The following is a 24,558-nucleotide window of genomic DNA, read 5'->3' as shown; positions in this document are numbered from 1 at the left end:
CATCGAGGAGCTGAAAGCCAGACTGACCATGTGGAAGACACACATGGAAAGCAAAGGACTGAGGGTCAGCATGGGAAAGACGAAGATACTGTGCAGTGGCAAGGATTTTAACATACTGAAGGACACCAGCAAATTCCCCTGTGGTGTATGCAGAGCAGGGGTTGGCAGGAATTCCATCTACTGTGTAGGCTGCTCCCACTGGGTGCATAAGGCCTGCAGCGGCACCCAGGGCAGGCTGAGAAAAGATCCTACCTTTCGCTGTCCCAGATGCAGAGGCCTGGCAAGGCCTATTGATGGATGCCCTTTCGACCACCTTGACATACAGTAGACAACCACAGCCTGGAAGTCGTCGACAAGTTCTGTTATCTCGGTGACACGATCAGCACTGAAGGTGGAAGCCTGTCCAGCATCACAAAACGCTGTAGAGCTGCGTGGGGCAAATTCAGAGAGCTGTTGCCTATCCTCACCTGTCGCACCCTAAGTCTGCTCACGAGAGGAAGAATCTTTGCCTCATGTGTCCACAGTGTTATGTTGTATGCCAGGGAGTGCTGGGTGATAAGAAACGAGGAGCACTCTGAGCTAGTTCGGAATGAGAGGGCTATGATTAGGTGGATATGCGGAGTCAACACCCAGGCACATGTGGATACAGCCATACTGTACAGCAAGCTAGACCTCGTCCACCTTGAGGTCATCCTTAGAAGGAACAGGCTTCGCTGGTTTGGGCACACATACCGCAGCCACTCCTGGATAAGGAAGTGCCAAACACTGGAGGTAGAAGGTACCAGAAGTAGAGGGAAACCATGGAAAACATGGATGGATAATGTTCTGGAGGACCTTTATTCCTGTAACCTTACAGTCGACATGGCCAAGGACAGGGATGAATGGCGACAGCAAGTTCGGGATACCACCTGACCATCCAACCCCCTCGAGGGAAGAATGGACTCTAAACGCATGATGATGATTGTATCGCGTCGCAAGCCAGCGGGTGCACGTCTACGTGAACGCGCACGAAATTTCACATGCACGAATGTCGCCGTCGCGTTGTTGGGAGGGGGGAAAGCGATGTTTGTCTCGTTGCACAGCAGCCATTAGAAAATTAATGGAGCGCGACTGTTGTCGCTTCCCGTGTGTCGAGCCCCTAAGAAGCACCTGCATGATGAGTCACACAGGAGGCTCTGTCAGTTTGTGGAAAGATTTGAAATTTAAATGGCCAGAGTCAATGAGAAGTCAGACAAGATATTGAGTTGCCCAGTTTGTGGCAAAAATAACCTTTTATTTTTTAAAGCTTTTCTTGTCATGTCTTTATTTTCTGCACCAAAATGGTAAATGGTTGTATTTATATAGCGCTTTTATCCAAAGCGCTTTACATGATGATACGTCACATTCACCCATTCACACACTGATGGTGGAAGCTGCCATGCAAGGCGCTAACCACAACCCATCAGGAGCAATTAGGGGTTAGGTGTCTTGCTCAGGAACACCTCGACATGAACTCGACGGGCCGAGGATCGAACCGGCAACCTTCCAGTTACAAGACGGCCACTCTACCCACTGAGCCATGTCGATTAAGTACCAGTATGGATAAGCAGTACTGGTACTGGTAAAATCCAAACGATACCCATCCCTTCCTACACTTGAGAAGGATATTTTCAGCCGTACCATGTTCTCTGAGGACATCCGTGCTTGGACTGGATGCAGGCATCTTTCCAGCACAGCTTTCAGGTCTTTTGTTGCCCCTGTCCAAACCTTTTAAAACGTGTTGGTGGCAACAAATTATGTTTTTAAAAACTGTAAAGTTCTTCTCTTTCCATTATGCTGTTTTTGTGCTGTTGGCAGATAAATAGACCAATTAAGTCTTTGCAATTTGTTTTTATTTGCATTTTACAGAGTAGCTCTATTTCTGTGGAAATATCTGTCGTAGCTTGATGTTAACTTTGTGTCTTTTCAGAAAGCGATGTTGCTCTACCGTCTCAGATTTTATTGATTTTATTTGTTATTTGGGACCAAAAACTGAGCAAAATATTTTTTCTCTGAATTTTGAAGATTTTGTACGTTTTCAAACCTTTTCATCCTAAAAAAATAAACAGCTCCCCCATGAAGCCATTTTAAAGGTTCCCTATATCTAGCAATGTAATTCCCACAGAAATTTGATTAGGAAACAAATAAAATGTATTCCAGGAGGTCCAAATGATAGCTCCATCAGAGGCTAAAGCTTTACTTACTGGAACTTGGAAAAAGGGAAAAAGTAAAGAATTTTCAAACAAGGTCGGAGTTGAGGCCTCTAAAATCAGTAGTTGATGTGTGTATGGCAGGACAAGGTTCCAGTTTTTTGCTTTTTCAGCAGTCCAGAATGGTTCAGGAGTGTTATTTGTGGGAGCACCAGATCTGCTGTGCTTAGGGGTCTATGTATTGTTGTTGTTGTTGTTTGTGCAAAATCACAGCTTGTTTCCATGCTGTCTTCATGTTGATAATTATTGACATATGAAACGTGTTTACCTGTTTATGTACTGAATGTGTCAGTACAGATGCTGAACAAAGACACTAATAATAATTATTATTATGAAAGACATCATTGAAAGTGCTTTCACAGCAAAGAAAATGAAGGAGATAAATGCTGTACTAAAACCAAAAAAGGAACAGAGCAAAGGACTCATCATTGACGATAGAATGTGGTTCCACTGCAGCTCCAGGCAGACAGGTTGATATCAAGCTGCTTCAGTTTTCCACTCCATGTTTATTTTTTCAACACTCTTTCACTCCCAGCTTGTAGTCGTATACTGTATGTTTGATCCATCACCTCAGTGAAGTGTGGACACACAGGAATATGTGTTTTATTTACACACCTTGGTTATTTCTCATAAAACACCTCATATCGTTTGTTTCTGAATTCCAGATTTCATCTCTCTTCACACCTGAACTGCAAATGGAGTCTGCACAAATCTCATACAGGTAATAAACATATTGAAATGACTTCACACTGTTTCAGCTGCTCATGTAATTAATCAGTGTTTTTCTGGTTTGCATATAAGATGTATCCGTACAAACCCTGGGTCGAGGACACAGTTAAAGTCTCCTCTTATAATGAAAAATTCAGTAAGAAATAGTCTTTCAAAAAAGAATCGATTGTTCTCATTCGGGCCGTTCACATTTCTGAGATTCATTTTTTGTGATGAAATGTTCCTACATACAATAATTTACCTCCCAAACTGATCTTGAATAGTTTTTGTAACCTTTAACAATATAGATCTATGTATGAGAATTATAACCCACTTTATGAGTTTTACATGAAGCATGATGCGCCTGGCCATCTTTTTGACAGATGTACACTATATTACCAAAAGTATTGGCTCACCCTTCCAATGAATCAGAATCAGGTGTTCCAATCACTTCCATGGCCACAGATGTATCAAATCAATCACCTGGGCATGCAGACTGCTTTTACAAACATTAGTGAAAGAATGGGTCGCTGTCAGGAGCTCAGTGAATTCCAGCATGGAACTGTGATAGGATACCACCTGTGCAACAAATCCAGTCATGACATTTCCTCACTCCTAAATATTCCACAGTCAACTGTCAGCTGTATTATAAGAAAGTGGAAGTGTGTGGGAACGACAGCAGCTCAGCCACCAAGTGGTCGGCCACGTAAACTGATGGAGCGGGTCAGAGGATGCCAAGAGGTGGCCAACTTTCTGCAGTCAGTGGCTACAGACCTTCAAACTTCATGTGAACTTCAGATTAGCTCAAGAACAGAGCTTCAGCAGAGAGCTTCATGGAACGGGTTTCCATGGCCGAGCAGCTGCATCCAAGCCGTACATCACCAAGTGCAATGCAAAGCGTGGGATGCAGTGGTGTAAAGCACGCCGTCACTGGACTCTAGAGCAGTGGAGACGCCTTCTCTGGAGTGACCAATCACGCTTCTCCATCTGCCAATCTGATGGACCAGTCTGGCTGTGGCAGTTACCAGGAGAACCATACTTGTGGGACTGCATTGTGCCAAGTGTAAAGTTTGGTGGAGAGGGGATTATGGTGTGGGCTTGTTCTTCAGGAGCTGGGCTTGGCCCCTTAGTTCCAGTGAAAGGAACTCTGAATGCTTCAGCATACCAAGACATTTTGGACAATTCCATGCTCCCAACTTTGTGGGAACAGTTTGGAGCTGGCCCCTTCCTCTTCCAACATGACTGTGCACCAGAGCACAAAGCAAGGTCCATAAAGACATGGATGACAGAGTCTGGTGTGGATGAACTTGACCGGCCTGCACAGAGTCCTGACCTCAGCCCGATAGAACACCTTTGGGATGAATTAGAGCAGAGACTGAAAGCCAGGCCTTCTGGTCCAACATCAGTGTGTGACCTCACAAATGAGCTTCTGGAAGAACGGTCAAAAATTCCCATAAACACACTCCTAAACCTTGTGGACAGCCTTCCCAGAAGAGTTGAAGCTGTTCTAACTGCAAAGGGTGGACCGACGTCATATTGAACCCTATGGATTAGGAATGGGATGTCACTTACGTTCATATGCGAGTCAAGGCAGGTGAGCCAATACTTTTGGCAATATAGTGTATCTCTGAGGCTACTAAGTGAGATTCTTGTAAAAAGACTATCTTAGACCTAAGATATTTCATTCTGTTCATTACTTGTTTCAGTTTGGCCAACTTTTTTATTCGCCTCTTGTCTGCTTTATAATACATTGTCCAATATTAAGGACTAAACTGTCAAACACCTCAGTCACACAGTCATTCTAGCTGAGCCACAAGACATTTTGCATCAAAATTGGCCAGTTGAGGTGGTTTAGTCATCAGATTCGTATGTCTCCAGGGAGACTTTGGAGGTTTTCCAAACATCTGAATGGGAGGAAACCCTGGGGTTGACCAGAACCCGCTGGAGGGATTATGTATCTCGTTTGGCCTTGGAACGCTTCGGGATCTTCCAGGAAAATCTGAAAAGCGTTGTTTGGGGAAAGGACTTCTGGAAAGACCTCCTTCATCTGCTGCCTCCATGACCAAACCCTGAATAAGTGGAAGAGGATGGATGGCTGGACGGATGGATGGCTGGACGGATGGATGGCTGGACGGATGGATAGACAGCTGGATTGATGGATGGACGATGGATGGATGGATGGACGGCTGGATGGATGGATGGCTGGACGGACGGATGGATGGACGGACGGATGGATGGACATGGATGCCTGGATGGATGGACGGATAGATGGACGGAGGGACGGACGGATGGACGATGGATGCCTGGATGGATGGACGGCTGGATGGACGGCTGGTCGGATGGATGGACGGATGGCTGGACGGACGGCTGGTTGGATGGATGGACGCACGGATGGATGGATGGATGGATGGGCAGATGGATGGATGGATGGATGGATGATGGATGCCTGGATAGATGGACAGATGGACAGATGGATGGACAGATGGATGGACGGACGGACAGCTAGATGCACAGATGGACGGATGGATGGATGGACGATAGATGGATGGATGGATGGACGGACGGACGGACGAACGATGGATGCCTGGTTGCACGGATGGAGGGACAGCTGGTCGGATGGATGGACGGACAGATGGACGGATGGACGATGGATGCCTGGATGGACGGACGGATGGACGGACGGCTGAACGGACGGCTGGTCGGACGGATGGATGGATGGACGATGGATGCCTGAATGGATGGACGGACGGACGGATGGATGGATGGATGGATGCCTGGATGGATGGACGGATGGATGGATGGATGGATGGATGGATGGATGGACAGACAGATGGATGGATGGACGGATGGATGGGTGGATGGGCAGATGTGTATTGTAAGCTGTGGAGTTGTCGAAGACGCAAACAAGATAGCTTTTGCAAGATGGATGGAAGAGAGAATAAGCACAGTGCCTTTTAAGATAAGATAATCCTTTATTACTCTCCGTTTCCGGGGAAATTTCCCAAGGTTAGGGTTAGGGTTTAGTGCTCAGTGACATGAATCAACAGCTCTCCTGTGTCAGATGGTTGTTTGATGTAAGTTAAGGTGCTAGGTGGTAGAATGAGCATCACACAGTATCAAATAAGGACCGCTTGTGATAATAAAATGACATATGTTCACAACAATTCAGGACAAATCGTCTTAACTACATTACAACAGCACAAAAGTAGCATCCACTGACATAGTGTGTACTGCAGTATGAAGCAAACTTGATTTCTAAGCTAAACTATCCAGTAGTTTCTGTTGTTTTTCTACAGTTTTTGTCCTTTTTTCTCTTGTCTGTCAACATTAAGTAGAGTCTGATTTAGAACCATTGCTTAACAGTGGTAATAAATCACTTTCATTTCAGGTTCCACAGGATTGCTGCAGGTTTTCAGCCTGTCTTTGTCCTGCAGGTTCAGGTGTACTGGTCCAGGTGTGTTCCAGTGTTCTGAGACTGGACTGGTGTTTGTTATGACTCAAGAGGCGGAGCTGCTGTACGGGATCGTTCAATGGGAGGAGAACCGCCTCAAATTGACTGGTAAAGAAGCTGCAGGACCGCTGTTTGACATCCGGTGCTCTGAGGATGCAGTCCGTCAGCTCCACTTCCCACACTGTGAAACAAAGGATGGTAAGCAGTGTGCTCTGCATTATTAGACAACAGATATAGATCTGTAGTATTTCTGGTACATTGTAAAAAGCAGCAAAACTTGTCATGGAGTTTATCTATAGTACCAAATGCACCCATCAGACAGATGAACGACAGGATGGGGTGGACTAGAGATCCTTGGCATGTTCTGAAATTAATATCAGCAGATTTATCTGAAGTGAAAATAACTAGGCAGAGATGAAGCGGTCTGAGGTTTAATATTTCTGTGCTCCTACAGCGCTGAGTATCGATGGACTGCTGTCTGTTGCCCACTTCACTAATGATGGAATGAGCATCTTGAAGCCGCTGCAGATCACTGACACTCATGTGGTCGTGGAGGTCGCTCACCTCTCTCTCTTCGGCCTCATCTGGGATCCTGTTAAAAGGTGGCTCTCACTACCAGTAAACGGACAAGTGTTGCTGTTCCTCCGGCCTCCAATCAGAGGTCCTCGGACACTTGATGTGTTTCTGCTGCAGGAGAACATCCCTGTAAAAGAGGTAAAGTGATCAGATGTGTGTCTGATGCTGTGGTTGTAATCCGAACCCAACTGAACTGTCAACCCCGTCAACCTTCTCTATCTTTACTGGCTACCAGTTGCTATCTTGCCTCTGTTCTGGTGTCCTGGTCTCTCCTAACTGGTTACCAATGACCTACTACTACTTCTACTCTCTTTCTTCTTTCCACTCTCCCTGGTAGGATCCCAGGATGACGGGACATACAGTCAAGGTCAAAAGTTTACATACCCTTGTAAAGAACATAATGTCATGGCTCTCTTGAGTTTCCAGTTATTTCTACAACTCAGATTTTTCTCTGATAGAGTGATTGGAACAGATACTTCTGTGTCACTGAGATGGTTCTTTTATGACTTTATTAAGGGTAAACAGAAAAAGTGACCAAATCTGCTGGGTCAAAAATACACATACAGCAACATGAATTAGAAATTTTGGTCAAGCTGTTTGGCCACAATGCCGAGCAATATGTTTGGAGGAGAAAAGGTGAGGCCTTTGACCCCAAGAACACCATGCCTACTGCCAAGCACGGTGGGTCTTGGCCACAGTTGGGTGTTCCAACAGGACAATGACCCCAAACACACATCAAAAGTGGTAATGGAATGGCTAAATCAGGCTAGAATTAAGGTTTTAGAATGGCCTTACCAAAGTCCTGACTTAAACCCCATTGAAAACATGTGGACAATGCTGAAGAAACAAGTCCAGTCCATGTCAGAAAGCCAACAAATTTAACTGAACTGCACCGATTCTGTCAAGAGAAGCGGTCAAAGATTCAACCAGAAGCTTGCCAGAAGCTTGTGGATGGCTACCAAAAGCATCTAATTAAAGTGAAAATGGCCAAGGGACGTGTAACCAAATATTAGCGTTGCTGTATGTATGTTTTTGACCCAGCAGATTTGGTCACTTTTTCTGTTAACCCATAATAAAGTCATAAAAGAACCAAACTTCATGAATGTTATTGGTGACAAAGAAGTATCTGTTCCAATCAGTCTATCAGAGAAAAACCTGAGTTGTAGAAATAACTGGAACCTCAAGAGAGCCATGACATTATGTTCTTTACAAGTGTATGTAAACGTTTGACCTTGACTGTAGTCTGTAATTCTAATTTAAAGAACTTTGGACAACATCCAAGGTTCTAAATACCTCTATAAATAAATAGAGCAGACTACTTGATCATTCACACTGTGATAAATGTGTTCTTCTGCTGAAGGTTGCTGCCCAACGAGGAAATGCAGAATACATCGAGATCTCAGCTGACTGTTTGTTCAGCTTTGGTTGTAGTTACAGTGTCCGCTGTGAGCAGGAGGGCTTGAAAATACAGCCGACGGTAAGGGAAATCTGACATGGTAATAAAGAAAATGATATTTAAAACTGATTCACAGTAATTGAGGAGTGGATAAACGTTTATTTCTGCTGTCATAGTGATGTGTTTGTGTTGGTTTTCAGCGTGCACAATTTTGTTCACATTTTGGACCCAATTTCCACCCAACATTTGAGGTTTTCCTGAATACAAATCCAGATTTAGTGACTTTGATGGTCCAAGACCAAGAGGAGAGAGAAGTGTGGAAACGTGATGTTCATCTGACAGGTAAAGGCTTCACCCTCCTGCAGCAGCACAAATGACTTCTTCTGCTGCAGAGATGTTACCTGATGTCACCTTTATCCCCTTCCTTTCCATACAAAACTCCTACCAGTCTATTTCAGTGTGTGAATAGTTTTGTTTTAAAAAGCTTTGATTGCACACATGCATGGTTGGTTCTATTGTACTACCTCATAGTCAGCTGGAGTCAGTGTGGGACTGTTCTAGACGTGCACAGTTGGTTATCTACCTGTTCTGAGCATGTGCAGCATTGTCATAAATTCTGGGCCCTTGTGGACGTGGAATATCTAACGCTGGTCTTATAAGGAAGAAAACTGTCAGTGTGGAAACATCAGAAAAACAGACTAAACTTTTTATCTCAGCTGACTGGAGAGGCGTGTTCCTTTTGGTTTGATTGACAGCAGCAGGAGGGGGCCAAAGAACATAACTAGTGTTTGGTATTGTGGTAAAAGAAGAACAAAGAACAGGACAGAACATGTCTGGATGCTGAAGCAGGATGATGCTGCTGTAGAAATGCTGGTTTGGAGTTAAACATGGTTTCCCCTTTTCCTTCCAGGTCCAGGAAGAGACACAGAGCAGAGAGTCCAACCACAGGACTGGCTGTTATCAGTTCGGACACGGTTGATAAACGGACTGTCAGACGTTACTGTGAACCAGCTCCTGGACAGACTCTATGACCAGAGAGTTATCAGTGAAGAAGAGAAGGACGTCATCAGAGCACAGACCGGAGCAGATAAAGCACGGCAGCTCATCGACGGGGTTCATAGAAAGGGACCTGATGCTGTTTCACGTCTGAAAACTGCTCTTAGTGAGGTCGATTCATTCCTTTTCAGAAACCTGAACCTGACGTAAAAACCAGAAAGTGTGGAGTTGAGATGATTTCCTCCTGTAAGAGCTGGCCTGTGGACACTCACATCACCTTTAAATGACCAGCTCTGCTGTTTGAAGTCTGACTCTGAAACTGATTTAGTCTCTGTCATCCAACTAAACCTGGACAGCTGAACGTGATTAAATCACATGAAACTTGAACTGACGATGGGACGATTAAGGAGCTCTACAACGAGCAGGACGCCTGCTCTGGACTCTTACAGACTGCTGCATCGTCTCTGGCAGTTGTTGGACAGATGTGGACTTTCTGGCCAGCGTTTGGATCTCCTGTGGACTCACTGCGTTGCACTTTAATGAAATGGGATTGTTCTTTAGCTGAGGATGACTCCAAGTTTGATGTCCTGAAAGTGGGACGAAGACGCTCCCACTTCAGAGGACGGACGAGGAGAGGAACCACGTCTGGTTGGAGAGCTGGAGATGACCTGACATGGCTGGAGGACTTGATCTGAGGCCTTCTGATGGATGAAGATGGAAGATGCTGAGGAGGAAGAGGAAGGCCTGATGAAGACGCCTCTGTGACCCACTGATGTCTACAGGTTGGTTTCTTTCTCACTGATCTATTTGTTTAGTTTCTGCTTGTTTCATAGCGTTTCCTGTGTTTGGTTCAGAAAGAAGACCTCCCTGATGTCACAGTGCTTCCCCTTGGTGGACTCCTGCAGCTCCTTCCTCCCTCCCTGATGCACGGTCAAACCTCTGCAGATGATCCAGAATGCAGCAGCAGCTCGTCCTTCTGGATCAAAGCTCAATGAAAATGTAGAATCCAGATCTCTGATTCCTCCATGTCACACAAGTAAAGTGATTGTTGGTTCTTCAAGACGTTACTTTTCTCTGCTTCGTTCTTTTTCTTCATCTCAGTGTGAAGAATTTCAGAGGAAAAAACTTTGTTTGTAGCAGAATCAGGATGAAGACGTTTGGTTGTTCTGATGTGAGCTGAAGTTATGGTTCCGTTTTCATCATCATGAGACGAAACAACTGCAACTTAATTTAATGTGTGAAAGATGGTTTCCATCATGAGTATTCTCAGCTACAAAACGGTGTTTTTACTGGAAGAAATGCATGCTGGGAAGTCTGCTTCCTGCTGAGGTTTCTTTGGAACCTTTTCAACATTTAATGGCTTCATGTTCACGTTGAAACCGACATTTACAGTTAAATTAATTAGAAATTAAATAATGTGATACTTGGCTTTTTGGGAGATGTTTCTCAGACTTTGATGTAAAGACAGATCTGGAAAATGGAAACTTAAAAAAAACAGTTTTTCTTCCAGTGAGAAAACATTGTGAAAGTGTTTTGTTGGACCTTTTCTATGACTTGTTTTGGGAAATTGGGACATTTTTTTTGAAACAAGATGTTTTTGCCTTTTTCTTTTTTTTTTTTTTTTTGAACGTGGAAAGTGACCATATTTACAGGACATGTTTACGTTTTGTCTAAAGTGTGGACATTTTTAAACATATTTAAACCCTTTTTTGACAAGAGACATTTCTTAGACATGAATTATTCCTGGAAAGTGATTTGGATGTTATTTTATTAAGGGTGGACATGAAGAACATGAGAATGTCCTGAGAAAAAGGTTTAAATAAGATTGAGGACTTTTCTGGCACATGCTCAGAAAGTGTCAGCGTTTGTCATGAGTGGACAGATCAGCTTCAGAGACCAGAACTGTTTTAGTTCCAGGCTGTAAACGGGTTGGTTTCTGCTGTAAAGTTGTTCACTGGAACACGGAGGTCGATGAGGATCGACTCTTTAGGAGCCAGTCTCCAGTGAACGATTGTTTTTTGTTCCTCTGGTGTTGGTTTTAGCTCTCAGCTCCAGTGGTTGACACTTTGGTCAGAACAGTCCTTTTAAAATAATCTATCATGAGAAATCATCCACAGTTTTCAGGGATGGACTAAACAGTAGGCTTGTGTGTCCTAGAACAAGCTGCAGATGGTTGGATGCATGTTCCTCATCCAGGATGGAGTTTATCCAGCAGAGCTCTATAAATCTGAACAACAAAGGATGCAGTGTGATGATGATGATATCAGCAGTAATGTGTTCCACAGGCTTTCTGTCTTGGTGCTGGAGTTTTCTGAGTCCTGTCAGCAGAGCACTGATGCATTCTGACTCTGACCAAAGTGTGACGTTCCTACTCATCAGGAAGCCACATCACCTGTAGAATGATGATGTCACAGAATTACAGGTGATTTTATGCACATTTTAAACCAAACCCTCAAGGTGTTAAAGTACGTGTTTGGGTGAACATCTTGTGTGAATTAGCTTCAGAAACTTGTGAACTGATGTTTCAAAGTTTCCTTGGAAACCAGAAAGTGATGGTTGGCGTCAGAGCGCCCTCTGTTGGTGAATGAGTGAAAGCAAACATTTTCCAGAGGCTGCATGCGGTCCCATCATGAACAGATTAGATCTAACAGTGACCATCATCCTGCTTCTGCTTCCTCATCACGTCTTTAATCATCTCATATCATTCTAGTTCAGCATGTTGGGATGGACTCAGCAGAAATTCTATCTAAATATTTATTCACCCCCTAACTGTGGAGGCTGAATACTCAGTAAAACTCTGTTTACACGATAATCCTCGCCTCCACTTTCCCATAAAACCTCCTGATGTACATAAGTCAGTGGAACATCTACTGAGAGTCTGTTTACTAGTGAAAGCAGTGAAGTGTTTCACTGAGGAGGAGGAGGAAACTGATCCTGATGTCTTCATCAGGTTAGTTGGTAAAATGACAGCAGCTAGTTTAGCTTGTCTTTGCATGTCCAGCGGCTGTGTTCCATTTAGGTGTTCCAGCTCTGACAACACCAGGACCAGAAACGACATGACGCACCTAAATGAACGTCTTTGTCCACTTCTCTAAGTATCAGAGTTGAAGTCTAACACTGGCCTCATGATGTTCCTCTGCGCTGAGGTCTTTTCTCCACCAGCGACCAAAACTCTTCCACAACATGCAGCTTTGATGCTGCTGATCTTTCATCACTGCTAGCTGCTTTGCTGACCAACTTTGTGTATCAGTTGATATGTAACTGTATCCAATAGAGGGCAAAAATATTTAATAAGAGCAAGGTAGGAATTAAAATTCTGAGACAAAATCTCTCTTCGTCCTTCCTGGGTTCAGTGAAACTCTCAGAACAGAAGCTGCATGTTTGCTGAGTGTTTGTGAGCTAAAGATCCTGGAGAAACTGAAGTCACGCTTCATGGAGGCACAAATATTGATCAAACGTAAATTAACTTAATTCTACAACAACATCACCACAGGATACTTTGGAAATCACTGATCTATTCACATGTCCTGAACCATGTGTTCTAATTTCAGTTCCAGAACATGAAACATACAAAACCTTCCACCTGACGAGAACAAACCAGGCGGTCACCCAAGAAACGATCCACAGCCGCTCACTGATGTTCTTGATCTTCATGTAGTCCAGAAGCCCGTCACAATTTTCTGAGTCCCTTTAAGTCATTTTGAACCATGTTAAGCCCTCAGAACGTCTTCAGTCCAGCATATAGACACGTGATATTTTAGGGGGAAAACATCTGAATTCTGATAAAAACTGCGTCAGTTTAAAGACGCTGAATAATGGAGTTAGAGGCTCTTTAAACAGTGGCTCAGATTCTCAAGCTCTTATTTAATTGACAGGAAATGACAGGTCAGACTGCTCATCTAACCAGGACCAGACAGAAAATATCCCCGTTTTACTTCGTCCAGTTAACAGAATTACAAAGTAGTTTAAACTCAGAGTTCATCCACACAGAGGAAGTTAAAGATTTCATCAAACAAATGAGAAACCAAAACAATGAAAAAGTATTAGTTCTGAAACATAATGAAACATTCCTTCGTGCCTTTAAGTTCAAAAACATATGAATCGACTAAAACACGAAGAAGATGGAAGCTGAATCACGATCACCAGCTGTAGATGGTTCTGCAGGTGCATTCTGGGTAAAACTTGATGATCAAAGCTCAGTATGAATGAGTAATAGAAATTTGTTCAAAAAGCTGTTTCTTCTTCCATGGCCTCTAATAGTTCTGACCAACCTCCTACCAACACTAAAGTTCACCCAGAATGACCTTTTAAAAGTTAATCTGGTGAATTATCAGGAACCAGAAACGCGTCCAGAGATTAACATATTAAGTCTTTCTGCACAGTCCTGAGTTACTGTGGACAATAACAGATTCTGGACGTGTTTCTGGTCAGTGTAGACAAATTTCAAGACTTTCTCTACAGTCTTGAGTCATTTTGGATCAATTTTGTGTCTCTGAATTTGAAGTGTATTTTGATTTTTAAAAATTTCTTGGACTCATTTTGGACACATTTTGAGTCATTTTTAATTTGGACCAATTTAAGACTTCCTGGACAGTCTTGAGTCATCATGGACAATAATTACTTAAGTTTCTGGTCATTTTTGGCACATTTTGAGACTTTCTTGCCATTTTGGAGTCATTTTGGACACTTTCTAACCCAATTTGGGCAAATTTTTTTCTTTCTAGACAGTTTTGAGTAATTTCCTCCAAATTTAGACATTTATGAACTCGTTTTAGGGAAATTTCGAGTCACTTCAGACAAAATGTAGGATTTTCTGTAGAGTTTTGAATAATTTAGGATGAGATGCTCCACCATGCAGCAGCACTGGAAGAAGTTTAATGAAGCTTCTGTCACAGAAGCAGTTCAGATTCAAACAGCTGGACGTCTCCACTGAACCGAACATCGACTAACATCCAGCAGAGCTTCACCATCACATCGTCTCCTGAACCGTTGTTTGAATCAGCAGAAAGCTGAAGGATGAACTCAAAGTTCCACCTGCAGGGCTCCAAAGTCCAGAAGATGACGCCTGAATTAAACCCTGAACACGAGTAAATCGAGTCTTCATCCAGCAGCTTTTAAAGTGCTCAGAGTTCAGTCAGAATGCGTCACACGTCCACCACCATCTTTTTGTGAATGTCCAGACCACCGACGACCTGAAGGAGGAGACAGAGACCCAGAACCGAGTCACATCCTGAACCGTCCGAACCCAAAACCCACCACAAGTTACCCTTAAAACAGAATGGCAACTTTAATCAGCCAGAAACTGTATAAATGGAAAGAATCATCAGATTTACAACTTTCAGATGGTCCCTGAATGCATCACGGGAGACCCTCTAACACTACATTTACCCTCTACTGCTACATTTACCCTCCAGTACTACATTTACCCTCCAGTACTACATTTACCCTCTACTGGAGCTTTACAACAAGGTTTCATCTATAGAACATGAAGTTCTTTCTTCATTTAGTCGCTCAGATCAGATGGGAGGACTAATCAACTAGATGTTGACGTAAACTCACCAAACAGAACTCATCGAAGGATATCCTGCCATCTCCATCTTTGTCTGCGTTGATGATGGTTTTGTCGACGATCTGCTGCAGCTGCGTGTCCTTCAGGTTGTTTCCTACCATCATCTTCAGGACCTGGAACAGCTCACCATTGGAGATGTAGCCGTCTTTGTCCACGTCGTAGATCCTGAAGGCGACTGAGGTCAGAACAACAACACAGATGGACAGATAAAACACAGCGAGACTCACGACAGGCTGCATCGAGGAACAAACGTCTCCTGACTTCAAACCAGCAGCAGAACCAGACGTGTTAACCAGGACGCCCTATGCTGGACTCATTTAGAGTCATTTTTGAACTTCTTTTGGACACATTTTCAAGTCTCTTCACAGAACCCTGAGTCATTTTAAAGAAAATTCAAGTAAATTTTCTGTCATTTTGGACACAGTTTGAGTCACTGTTGAATTTGACTCATTTTAGATGTTTAAGATTCAAGATTTCAAGATTCTAAACATTTATTGCACCCTTAGGTAAATTCAGTTTACAGTGAGTGAGTTCTCTCGTATTGTAACACACCTAAAAACAATACAAGACAATGACAACAGTGCTACGGCTAAAAGAACAAAGATGGACCCAAAGTAAAAGCAAGATAAATTAAAAACATAGTAAAGAAAACTGGTTAACAGGTTCTGGACAATGTTGTCGTAGTTTTTGGACAAAGTTGAGTCACTTTGGGCAAATATTTCATCATTTTGGAAAGTTCAAGTCATTTTGGAGAAACTTCAAGTCATGTTGGAACTAGTTTTACTACATTTACCCTCTAATACTACATTTACTCTCTAACACTACATTTACCCTCTAACACTACATTTACCGTCTAACACTACATTTACCCTCTAGTACTATGTTTACCCTCTAACACTACATTTACTCTCTAACGCTACATTTACTCTCTAACACTACATTTACCCTCTAACGCTACATTTACTCTCTAACACTACATTTACCGTCTAATGCTACATTTACTCTCTAACGCTACATTTACTCTCTAACGCTACATTTACCCTCTAACGCTACGTTTACCCTCTAACACTACATTTACTCTCTAATGCTACATTTACCCTCTAGTACTACATTTACCCTCTAACGCTACATTTACCCTCTAACGCTACATTTACCCTCTAACACTACATTTACTCTCTAACACTACATTTACCCTCTAGTACTACATTTACCCTCTAACGCTACATTTACCCTCTAACGCTACATTTACCGTCTAACGCTACATTTACCCTCTAACACTACATTTACCGTCTAACGCTACGTTTACCCTCTAACGCTACATTTACCCTCTAGTACTACGTTTACCCTCTAACACTACATTTACTCTCTAACGCTACATTTACCCTCTAGTACTACGTTTACCCTCTAACGCTACATTTACCCTCTAACGCTACATTTACCGTCTAACGCTACATTTACCCTCTAACACTACATTTACCCTCTAACACTACATTTACCCTCTAACACTACATTTACCGTCTAACGCTACGTTTACCCTCTAACGCTACATTACCCTCTAGTACTACGTTTACCCTCTAACACTACATTTACTCTCTAACGCTACATTTACCCTCTAGTACTACGTTTACCCTCTAACGCTACATTTACCCTCTAACGCTACATTTACCGTCTAATGCTACATTTACCCTCTAACACTACATTTACCCTCTAACACTACATTTACCCTCTAACGCTACATTTACCGTCTAACGCTACATTTACCCTCTAACGCTACATTTACCCTCTAACGCTACATTTACCCTCTAACGCTACATTTACCGTCTAACACTACATTTACCCTCTAACACTACATTTACTCTCTAACGCTACATTTACCCTCTAACCCTACATTTACCCTCTAACACTACATTTACTCTCTAATGCTACATTTACCCTCTAACGCTACATTTACCGTCTAACGCTACGTTTACCGTCTAACGCTACATTTACCCTCTAACGCTACATTTACCCTCTAACGCTACATTTACCCTCTAACGCTACATTTACCGTCTAACACTACATTAACCCTCTAACGCTACATTTACCGTCTAACACTACATTTACCCTCTAACGCTACATTTACCGTCTAACACTACATTTACCCTCTAACGCTACATTTACCCTCTAACACTACATTTACCCTCTAACGCTACATTTACCCTCTAACGCTACATTTACCGTCTAACACTACATTTACCCTCTAACGCTACATTTACCGTCTAACACTACATTTACCCTCTAACGCTACATTTACTCTCTAACGCTACATTTACCCTCTAACCCTACATTTACCGTCTAACACTACATTTACCGTCTAACGCTACGTTTACCGTCTAACGCTACATTTACCCTCTAACGCTACATTTACCGTCTAACACTACATTTACCCTCTAACACTACATTTACTCTCTAACGCTACATTTACCCTCTAACCCTACATTTACCCTCTAACACTACATTTACCGTCTAACGCTACGTTTACCGTCTAACGCTACATTTACCCTCTAACGCTACATTTACCCTCTAACGCTACATTTACCCTCTAACGCTACATTTACCGTCTAACACTACATTTACCCTCTAACGCTACATTTACCGTCTAACACTACATTTACCCTCTAACGCTACATTTACCGTCTAACACTACATTTACCCTCTAACGCTACATTTGCCGTCTAACGCTACGTTTACCCTCTAACGCTACATTTACCCTCTAACACTACATTTACCGTCTAACGCTACGTTTACCCTCTAACACTACATTTACCCTCTAACACTACATTTAACCTGTAGTACTACATTTAAACCAAGCAGAGAAAGACTGAAGACATTGGATGAATCTTTGTGTTCAGGGAATGCAGCCCCCTTGTGGACAGGTGGAGTGTTCATGAAACCTGAGCAAACGTTGGTTCAACGATAAGAAAAGACTCTTACAGCGAAGCTTCTGCTGTTTGTCGCCTTTAATGCTGAACTGTGAGACTCCTTCAATGAACTCTGTCAAACACAAAAACACAATCAAACCAAACACAGAAGGTTTAATCACAAGAAATAAGAGAAACATAAAAAGTTTGAATGTTGCTGCTCAAAAATTACAAGATTGTCAATGAACAAAAATTATGTCTGTGGTATTTTTTTTGTCTTAGTGGTTGCTTTGTGTCTCTGTGGATGTTTTGTGTCTCTTTATTTTTTTATCTCTCTTTGTAGATGTTTTGTGTCTCTTTGTGGTCGTTTTGTGTCTCTTTGTAGATGTTTTGTATCTCTTTGTAGACGTTTTGTGTCTCTTTGTGGATGTTTTGTGTCTCTTTGTAGACGTTTTGCGTCTCTTTGTAGACGTTTTGCGTCTCTTTGTAGACGTTTTGCGTCTCTTTGTGGATGTTTTGCATCTCTTTGTAGATGTTTTGTGTCTCTTTGTGGTCGTTTTGTGTCTCTTTGTGGATGTTTTGTATCTCTTTGTAGATGTTTTGTGTCTCTTTGTGGTCGTTTTGTGTCTCTTTGTGGATGTTTTGTATCTCTTTGTAGATGTTTTGTATCTCTTTGTAGACGTTTTGTATCTCTTTGTAGACGTTTTGTGTCTCTTTGTGGATGTTTTGTGTCTCTTTGTAGATGTTTTGTGTCTCTTTGTAGATGTTTTGTATCTCTTTGTAGACGTTTTGCGTCTCTTTGTGGATGTTTTGTGTCTCTTTGTAGACGTTTTGCGTCTCTTTGTAGACGTTTTGCGTCTCTTTGTAGACGTTTTGCGTCTCTTTGTAGACGTTTTGCGTCTCTTTGTGGATGTTTTGCATCTCTTTGTAGATGTTTTGTGTCTCTTTGTGGTCGTTTTGTGTCTCTTTGTGGATGTTTTGTATCTCTTTGTAGATGTTTTGTGTCTCTTTGTGGTCGTTTTGTGTCTCTTTGTGGATGTTTTGTATCTCTTTGTAGATGTTTTGTATCTCTTTGTAGACGTTTTGTATCTCTTTGTAGACGTTTTGTATCTCTTTGTAGACGTTTTGTGTCTCTTTGTGGATGTTTTGTGTCTCTTTGTAGATGTTTTGTATCTCTTTGTAGATGTTTTGTATCTCTTTGTAGATGTTTTGTATCTCTTTGTAGACGTTTTGTATCTCTTTGTAGACGTTTTGTGTCTCTTTGTGGATGTTTTGTGTCTCTTTGTGGATGTTTTGTATCTCTTTGTAGATGTTTTGTATCTCTTTGTAGATGTTTTGTATCTCTTTGTAGACGTTTTGTATCTCTTTGTAGACGTTTTGTGTCTCTTTGTGGATGTTTTGTGTCTCTTTGTGGATGTTTTGTGTCTCTTTGTAGATGTTTTGTATCTCTTTGTAGACGTTTTGCGTCTCTTTGTGGATGTTTTGTGTCTCTTTGTAGACGTTTTGCGTCTCTTTGTAGACGTTTTGCGTCTCTTTGTAGACGTTTTGCGTCTCTTTGTGGATGTTTTGCATCTCTTTGTAGATGTTTTGTGTCTCTTTGTGGTCGTTTTGTGTCTCTTTGTGGATGTTTTGTATCTCTTTGTAGATGTTTTGTGTCTCTTTGTGGTCGTTTTGTGTCTCTTTGTGGATGTTTTGTATCTCTTTGTAGATGTTTTGTGTCTCTTTGTGGTCGTTTTGTGTCTCTTTGTGGATGTTTTGTATCTCTTTGTAGATGTTTTGTATCTCTTTGTAGATGTTTTGTGTCTCTTTGTGGTCGTTTTGTGTCTCTTTGTGGATGTTTTGAATCTCTTTGTAGACGTTTTGTGTCTCTTTGTAGACGTTTTGCGTCTCTTTGTAGATGTTTTGTGTCTCTTTGTGGTCGTTTTGTGTCTCTTTGTGGATGTTTTGTATCTCTTTGTAGATGTTTTGTATCTCTTTGTAGATGTTTTGTGTCTCTTTGTGGTCGTTTTGTGTCTCTTTGTGGATGTTTTGTATCTCTTTGTAGATGTTTTGTGTCTCTTTGTGGTCGTTTTGTGTCTCTTTGTGGATGTTTTGTATCTCTTTGTAGATGTTTTGTATCTCTTTGTAGATGTTTTGTGTCTCTTTGTGGTCGTTTTGTGTCTCTTTGTGGATGTTTTGTATCTCTTTGTAGATGTTTTGTATCTCTTTGTAGATGTTTTGTGTCTCTTTGTGGTCGTTTTGTGTCTCTTTGTGGATGTTTTGTATCTCTTTGTAGACGTTTTGTGTCTCTTTGTAGACGTTTTGCGTCTCTTTGTAGACGTTTTGCGTCTCTTTGTAGACGTTTTGCGTCTCTTTGTAGACGTTTTGCGTCTCTTTGTGGATGTTTTGCATCTCTTTGTAGATGTTTTGTGTCTCTTTGTAGACGTTTTGTGTCTCTTTGTGGATGTTTTGTGTCTCTTTGTAGATGTTTTGTATCTCTTTGTAGACGTTTTGTGTCTCTTTGTAGACGTTTTGCGTCTCTTTGTAGACGTTTTGCGTCTCTTTGTAGACGTTTTGCGTCTCTGTAGATGTTTTGCGTCTCTTTGTAGACGTTTTGCGTCTCTTTGTGGATGTTTTGCGTGTCTTTGTAGATGTTTTGTGTCTCTTTGTGGTCGTTTTGTGTCTCTTTGTGGATGTTTTGTGTCTCTTTGTAGATATTTTGTGTCTCTTTGTGGATGTTTTGTAACTCTTTGTAGATGTTTTGTATCTTTTTGTAGACGTTTTGTGTCTCTTTGTGGATGTTTTGCGTGTCTTTGTAGACATTTTGCATCTCTTTGTAGATGTTTTGCATGTCTTTGTGGATGTTTTGTGTTTCTTTGTGTATGTTTTGCGTCTCTTTGTAGTTGTTTAGTATCTCTTGGTGGTCATTTTGTCTCTTTGTGAACGTTTTGTGTCTCTTTATGAATGTGCAGGAGTTTATTTCCCATCCTTTGACCGTCCTGTCAGATGTGCTTACCTTTGAAGTCGACCTCCCCGTTGCCGTCGGTGTCGAATATGTCGATGACTCGCTGCACCAGGGGGTTCTGCTGGAGCTCCGGTAAGGACATGAACTCCTCCACGCTCAGCGAGCCTGAGTTATCTAGGTCGAGCTTCTTAAATCTCTTCCCCAGCCGCTTAATCTGATCAGGGTTGACTGAAACCGCACACAGACACACACCGGCAGCTCTTTAAGGACGCTTTGGTTTCCTTTCTGTTGTCGGGTCTCAGTTACAGACATTATGAGTTGTTTTTGGGATGTTGTCAGATTTTTCTTTTTGTAGTTTCGTCTCGTTTTTGTTGTTTTGTTTCTCATTTTTTTGTAATTTTGTGTCTTTTTCTCATTGTAGGTCTAGTGGTTGTGTTTCGTTCATTTTTCTCTTTTTGTCATTTTGTGTACATTTTTGGCCAAATGTTTCCAACTTGTGCCCTCTTTGTGGTCTTTTTGTCTTGTTTTGTGTTTCTTGAGAGACAGATTTTTCGATTTTTGTGTCTTACTTTCGAACTTTATTGTCACTGAGTTTTGTTTTTGTTGTTTTGTGTCTCATTTGTGGTACTGTGTGTTGTGTATCTTAATGACAGTTAATAAGACAATCTATTGTTATCGTTTAGTATTTTTGTGGTCATTTCTTTTGGAGTTTTTGTCTTTTGTAATTAATTTATGATCCAACAGTATAAAAAATGAGGCTCTTTATGTGATAGATATCAAACTATTTACAGTTTTACAGACTCTGGGACAGTTTTGTGTCCTTTCTGTAGTTTTCTTTTCTAGCTTCTTGTTTCCTGAATCTCTTTTCTGGCCTCTTAATCTCATCAGCGTCGCCTGAAACCACACACACACACACACACACAGTTTTCACAGCCAGTCAGAGAAAGCATCCAGTTTGAGGAGTTGAGGCCTGTCGGTACCTTCTAGCTGTTCAGGACGCCCAGCAGGTCTCACACCTGTCCTAGCTTCAGAAACCAAACTCACCGGGCTTGTGGCTGGTGCCGGCCATGGCTGTGGAGCTGCAGCAGACGGTGAGCGCTGTGCCGCCGGATCTCCTGGTGCTCTGAGCCTTACCGGGTCATGTGACGCCTCTTCCAGCGCTAATCGCTCCGCTGATGATGGAGGTGGTTCTTCTGGCGCATTAATGACTGAAAAATCTGGACTAACTGGGTCTCATGTTCGGCTTCACCCCGCTGAACCCGGAGCAGCGTTTTCTGTTCCTGCTTCATTTTAATCATTTTTAATCTAAAGTCCTGCAGCTCTGAGGAACCACAACATCATGAAGAAGCTTAGAATTTACCCAAACCAACTGGACATTTCCTCAGGTTTAACTGGTGTTATTGACTGCATTCTGCTCTGGAGAAAACATCTGGACATTTTATTTTCTGTGCAGTTTGACATTTAATCAAAACTTAAATAAAGTTTGATTCCAGATGAGGTTTCTAGTGACGAATGAAACATCAGACCTGCTTTAATGAAGTCAAACCACTGACAAAGACGGTTTTAAACAGAGCTTTTAAAGTCATTCACTACAGACATCCGTTAGTGTTTCAACCACTGATGAGGAACGTGAAGAACAGATTCCTGGATTATGAGCAAAAAATAACAAGAATAAAAGTAACTCCAGCTGAGATACAGTGGGAGCACATCTCCAGAGAAAAACCAGCTTCATTTCCCTGAGAAGATACACAATAAACCAATAAATGTACAGTTTACAGAAACAACAACGAGCTGTTTGATTTGAGAAGGAAACATAAAACCGAATAGTCCGTCAGGAGAAAACGGATTTCTGTCAAATGAGCAAAATTTGTTTAAAACGACAAACTTTTGCCTTCAATGACACTTTTCCCAATAATGACACCAACGTTTTACACAAAACCTTGCTGGAAATGACTCAAACTCCATTTAAAATCACAGAAACATTTATTTAATGAAATGAAATGTGTTTAAAAATGACCAGAAAATGTCAGAAAATGACTTGAAATGTCTCCAGAGTGACTCAGAAACTGTTAATAAAAGAAAAATAACTTAACATTTGTTAAAAATGACAGAAAAAACGGTCTGAACTGACACGAAGCTCACTCTTTTGGCACCAAATTGCTGGAAATCTCTTTAAAATAATAATACAACAATCCAAAGCTTTTTAAATAAATTCAGTTTCCTGTGGAATATATTTCTGCCCAAAGAAAAGCAAAACATTTTGCCTAATTTATTTCAATAGAACAGCAGCAATTCATTCATTGGATTTAGGCTTCATTCAGTTTAATTACTTGCTAAATAAATAAGGAGAAGTTTGCTTTCTCATATTTTTGTACAAAATATAAAAAATAAAAATTATTTTCATGGCTGATCACTATTTAGTTTTTGTATTAATCGATTAGTTGTTTGGTCTCTAAAGATGCTAAAATTGTGGATCAGATCTTCAGTTTGCTGTCATTAAGGAGGAAAAAAGTGAAAATATTCACATTTAAAAAATTGCAATCACAGAATTTAGACTGTATTTATTCAAAGAAAGTATTCAATCTGACTAATTACCAAAACAGTTCGCTGCAACTGCACAGGGTTGTTGTTTGTAAGTTTAAAGCTGATTCTTAACTGATACCGACAAATCACTTTCAAAGCAGCTAGCAGCTAGCCTGTTAGCCAAACCCGGTGTTTCTCCATAGCAGCACCAACTAGCATACATTTACAGTCTGTGCCGTATGTTGAAGTTACTAAATAAACAGGGTGATCAGTGAATGAACGTGTGACAGTGACCGCCACAAGGAGCAGAAACAACACGATATCTACCACATACTGTCATTAAATACAAACGTTGGTGTCCTTTTAAACTCAGCACTGTTAGCCGCTACACCATTAGACGCTATGCCGCTAGCAGCTATACCGTTAGCTGCTATACCGCGTTACCGCTACACCGCTGCAGCCGCAGCAGCGACGCGGCAACAGAAGAACGCTTGATTTGACAATTTAAATAAACGGATCAGCGGAGGTTTCTCGTCATATTGCCTCGGGACGGCGTTCAGCTGTTGGGAGACGAGCTTGATGCGGTGACACGGCCGGATTTACCGAACACCGGCTGTCCGACAGCGCAGCGACAGCGGCAGAGCTCGTCTATAAACAGGAGGATCACTCTGTTCCACTAACAAAACTGCGCTGAATCTGGAACAAGATGCTTCACACAGCCCGGTATGGGACTTTATCAACCGGACAAGGTGGGCCCCCAGACCCTCATCGGCCTCTGGTTCACGTTCTCTATCAGATCTACATAACTTAATTAATCACATAGATGTGTTTGTATAGGTGTTCACTTTGAATTACAGACAAGAGGGATCACTCTGTTTCATTTGGAAAAAACTGCACTGATCTCCAGCCAGGGGCCTCCTGGTTCACCCCAGTCTGTCAGCTCCACAGGTTTTAATCTGATTAATCATATTTTCACATCAGAGACTTTCCCCACTGAAGCAGATGATCAGTTTTTATACAACAGACTCCATTATTGTTGTTCATAATGTTCAGATTGGTGCTTTCACATTAAAATAAGAGTCAGTGGGAGTTTTATTTCTGCAGATATTGAACTGTTGAAATCTTTCCACAGTTTTCTTTTTGTTTTGTTTTTGAGGGTGAAAACATAGAAATTCTTAGGTCTGAAAACAGAAAAAAATTCTAAATTAAGGTCAAAATATTTTCAGAAAACTGTAAAATGTCTCGGATGGAATGGATGCCGTCTGGT

At 41.7% G+C, this 24,558-nt stretch overlaps 2 protein-coding genes across 13 annotated transcripts in view; one reads left to right on the top strand and one right to left on the bottom strand.

Annotated features, from left to right (window-relative positions):
- The window catches only part of LOC110969991 (NACHT, LRR and PYD domains-containing protein 12-like), a 59,900-nt gene extending 49,763 nt beyond the window's left edge, over window positions 1-10,137 (top strand). For all 12 annotated transcript variants that reach the window (XM_051945557.1, XM_051945563.1, XM_051945564.1 and 9 more), the window contains 6 exons: window positions 2,894-2,949; window positions 6,371-6,585; window positions 6,842-7,101; window positions 8,324-8,440; window positions 8,560-8,701; window positions 9,270-10,137. In XM_051945557.1, the coding sequence (XP_051801517.1) occupies window positions 2,894-2,949; window positions 6,371-6,585; window positions 6,842-7,101; window positions 8,324-8,440; window positions 8,560-8,701; window positions 9,270-9,565 (1,086 nt within the window). In that variant the 3' untranslated portion in view covers window positions 9,566-10,137. The remainder of the gene's footprint in view (window positions 1-2,893; window positions 2,950-6,370; window positions 6,586-6,841; window positions 7,102-8,323; window positions 8,441-8,559; window positions 8,702-9,269) is intronic.
- Window positions 10,138-12,800: 2,663 nt separating this feature from the next.
- ppp3r1b (protein phosphatase 3 (formerly 2B), regulatory s1ubunit B, alpha isoform, b) lies at window positions 12,801-24,468 on the bottom strand. The gene is made up of 5 exons (XM_051945580.1): window positions 21,813-24,468; window positions 20,820-20,996; window positions 17,898-17,957; window positions 14,915-15,099; window positions 12,801-14,547 (listed from the first exon to the last, which is right to left on the bottom strand). The coding sequence occupies exons 1-5, from the start codon at window positions 21,835-21,837 to the stop codon at window positions 14,500-14,502; spliced, it is 495 nt and encodes a 164-aa protein (XP_051801540.1). The 5' UTR covers window positions 21,838-24,468; the 3' UTR covers window positions 12,801-14,499.
- Window positions 24,469-24,558: the final 90 nt, after the last annotated feature.

Source organism: Acanthochromis polyacanthus, chromosome 3 (genome assembly GCF_021347895.1).
Source record: "Acanthochromis polyacanthus isolate Apoly-LR-REF ecotype Palm Island chromosome 3, KAUST_Apoly_ChrSc, whole genome shotgun sequence".
In the NCBI taxonomy this organism is placed as follows: Eukaryota; Metazoa; Chordata; class Actinopteri; family Pomacentridae; genus Acanthochromis; species Acanthochromis polyacanthus.
The sequence above is the reverse complement of the archived record's forward strand: the minus strand, read 5'-3'. Positions and strand labels throughout refer to the sequence as shown.

Bases quoted from the DNA above. Each gene is read 5' to 3' on its own strand.
- ppp3r1b (XM_051945580.1), bottom strand. From the start codon at position 21,837: ATGGCCGGCACCAGCCACAAGCCCG. The intron at 17,958-20,819 runs GTAAGCACATCT...TGTGTTTGACAG, and splicing joins CGGGGAGGTCGACTTCAAAG to AGTTCATTGAAGGAGTCTCA. The intron at 15,100-17,897 runs GTAAGAGTCTTT...TTCTGACCTCAG, and splicing joins CAAACAGCAGAAGCTTCGCT to TCGCCTTCAGGATCTACGAC.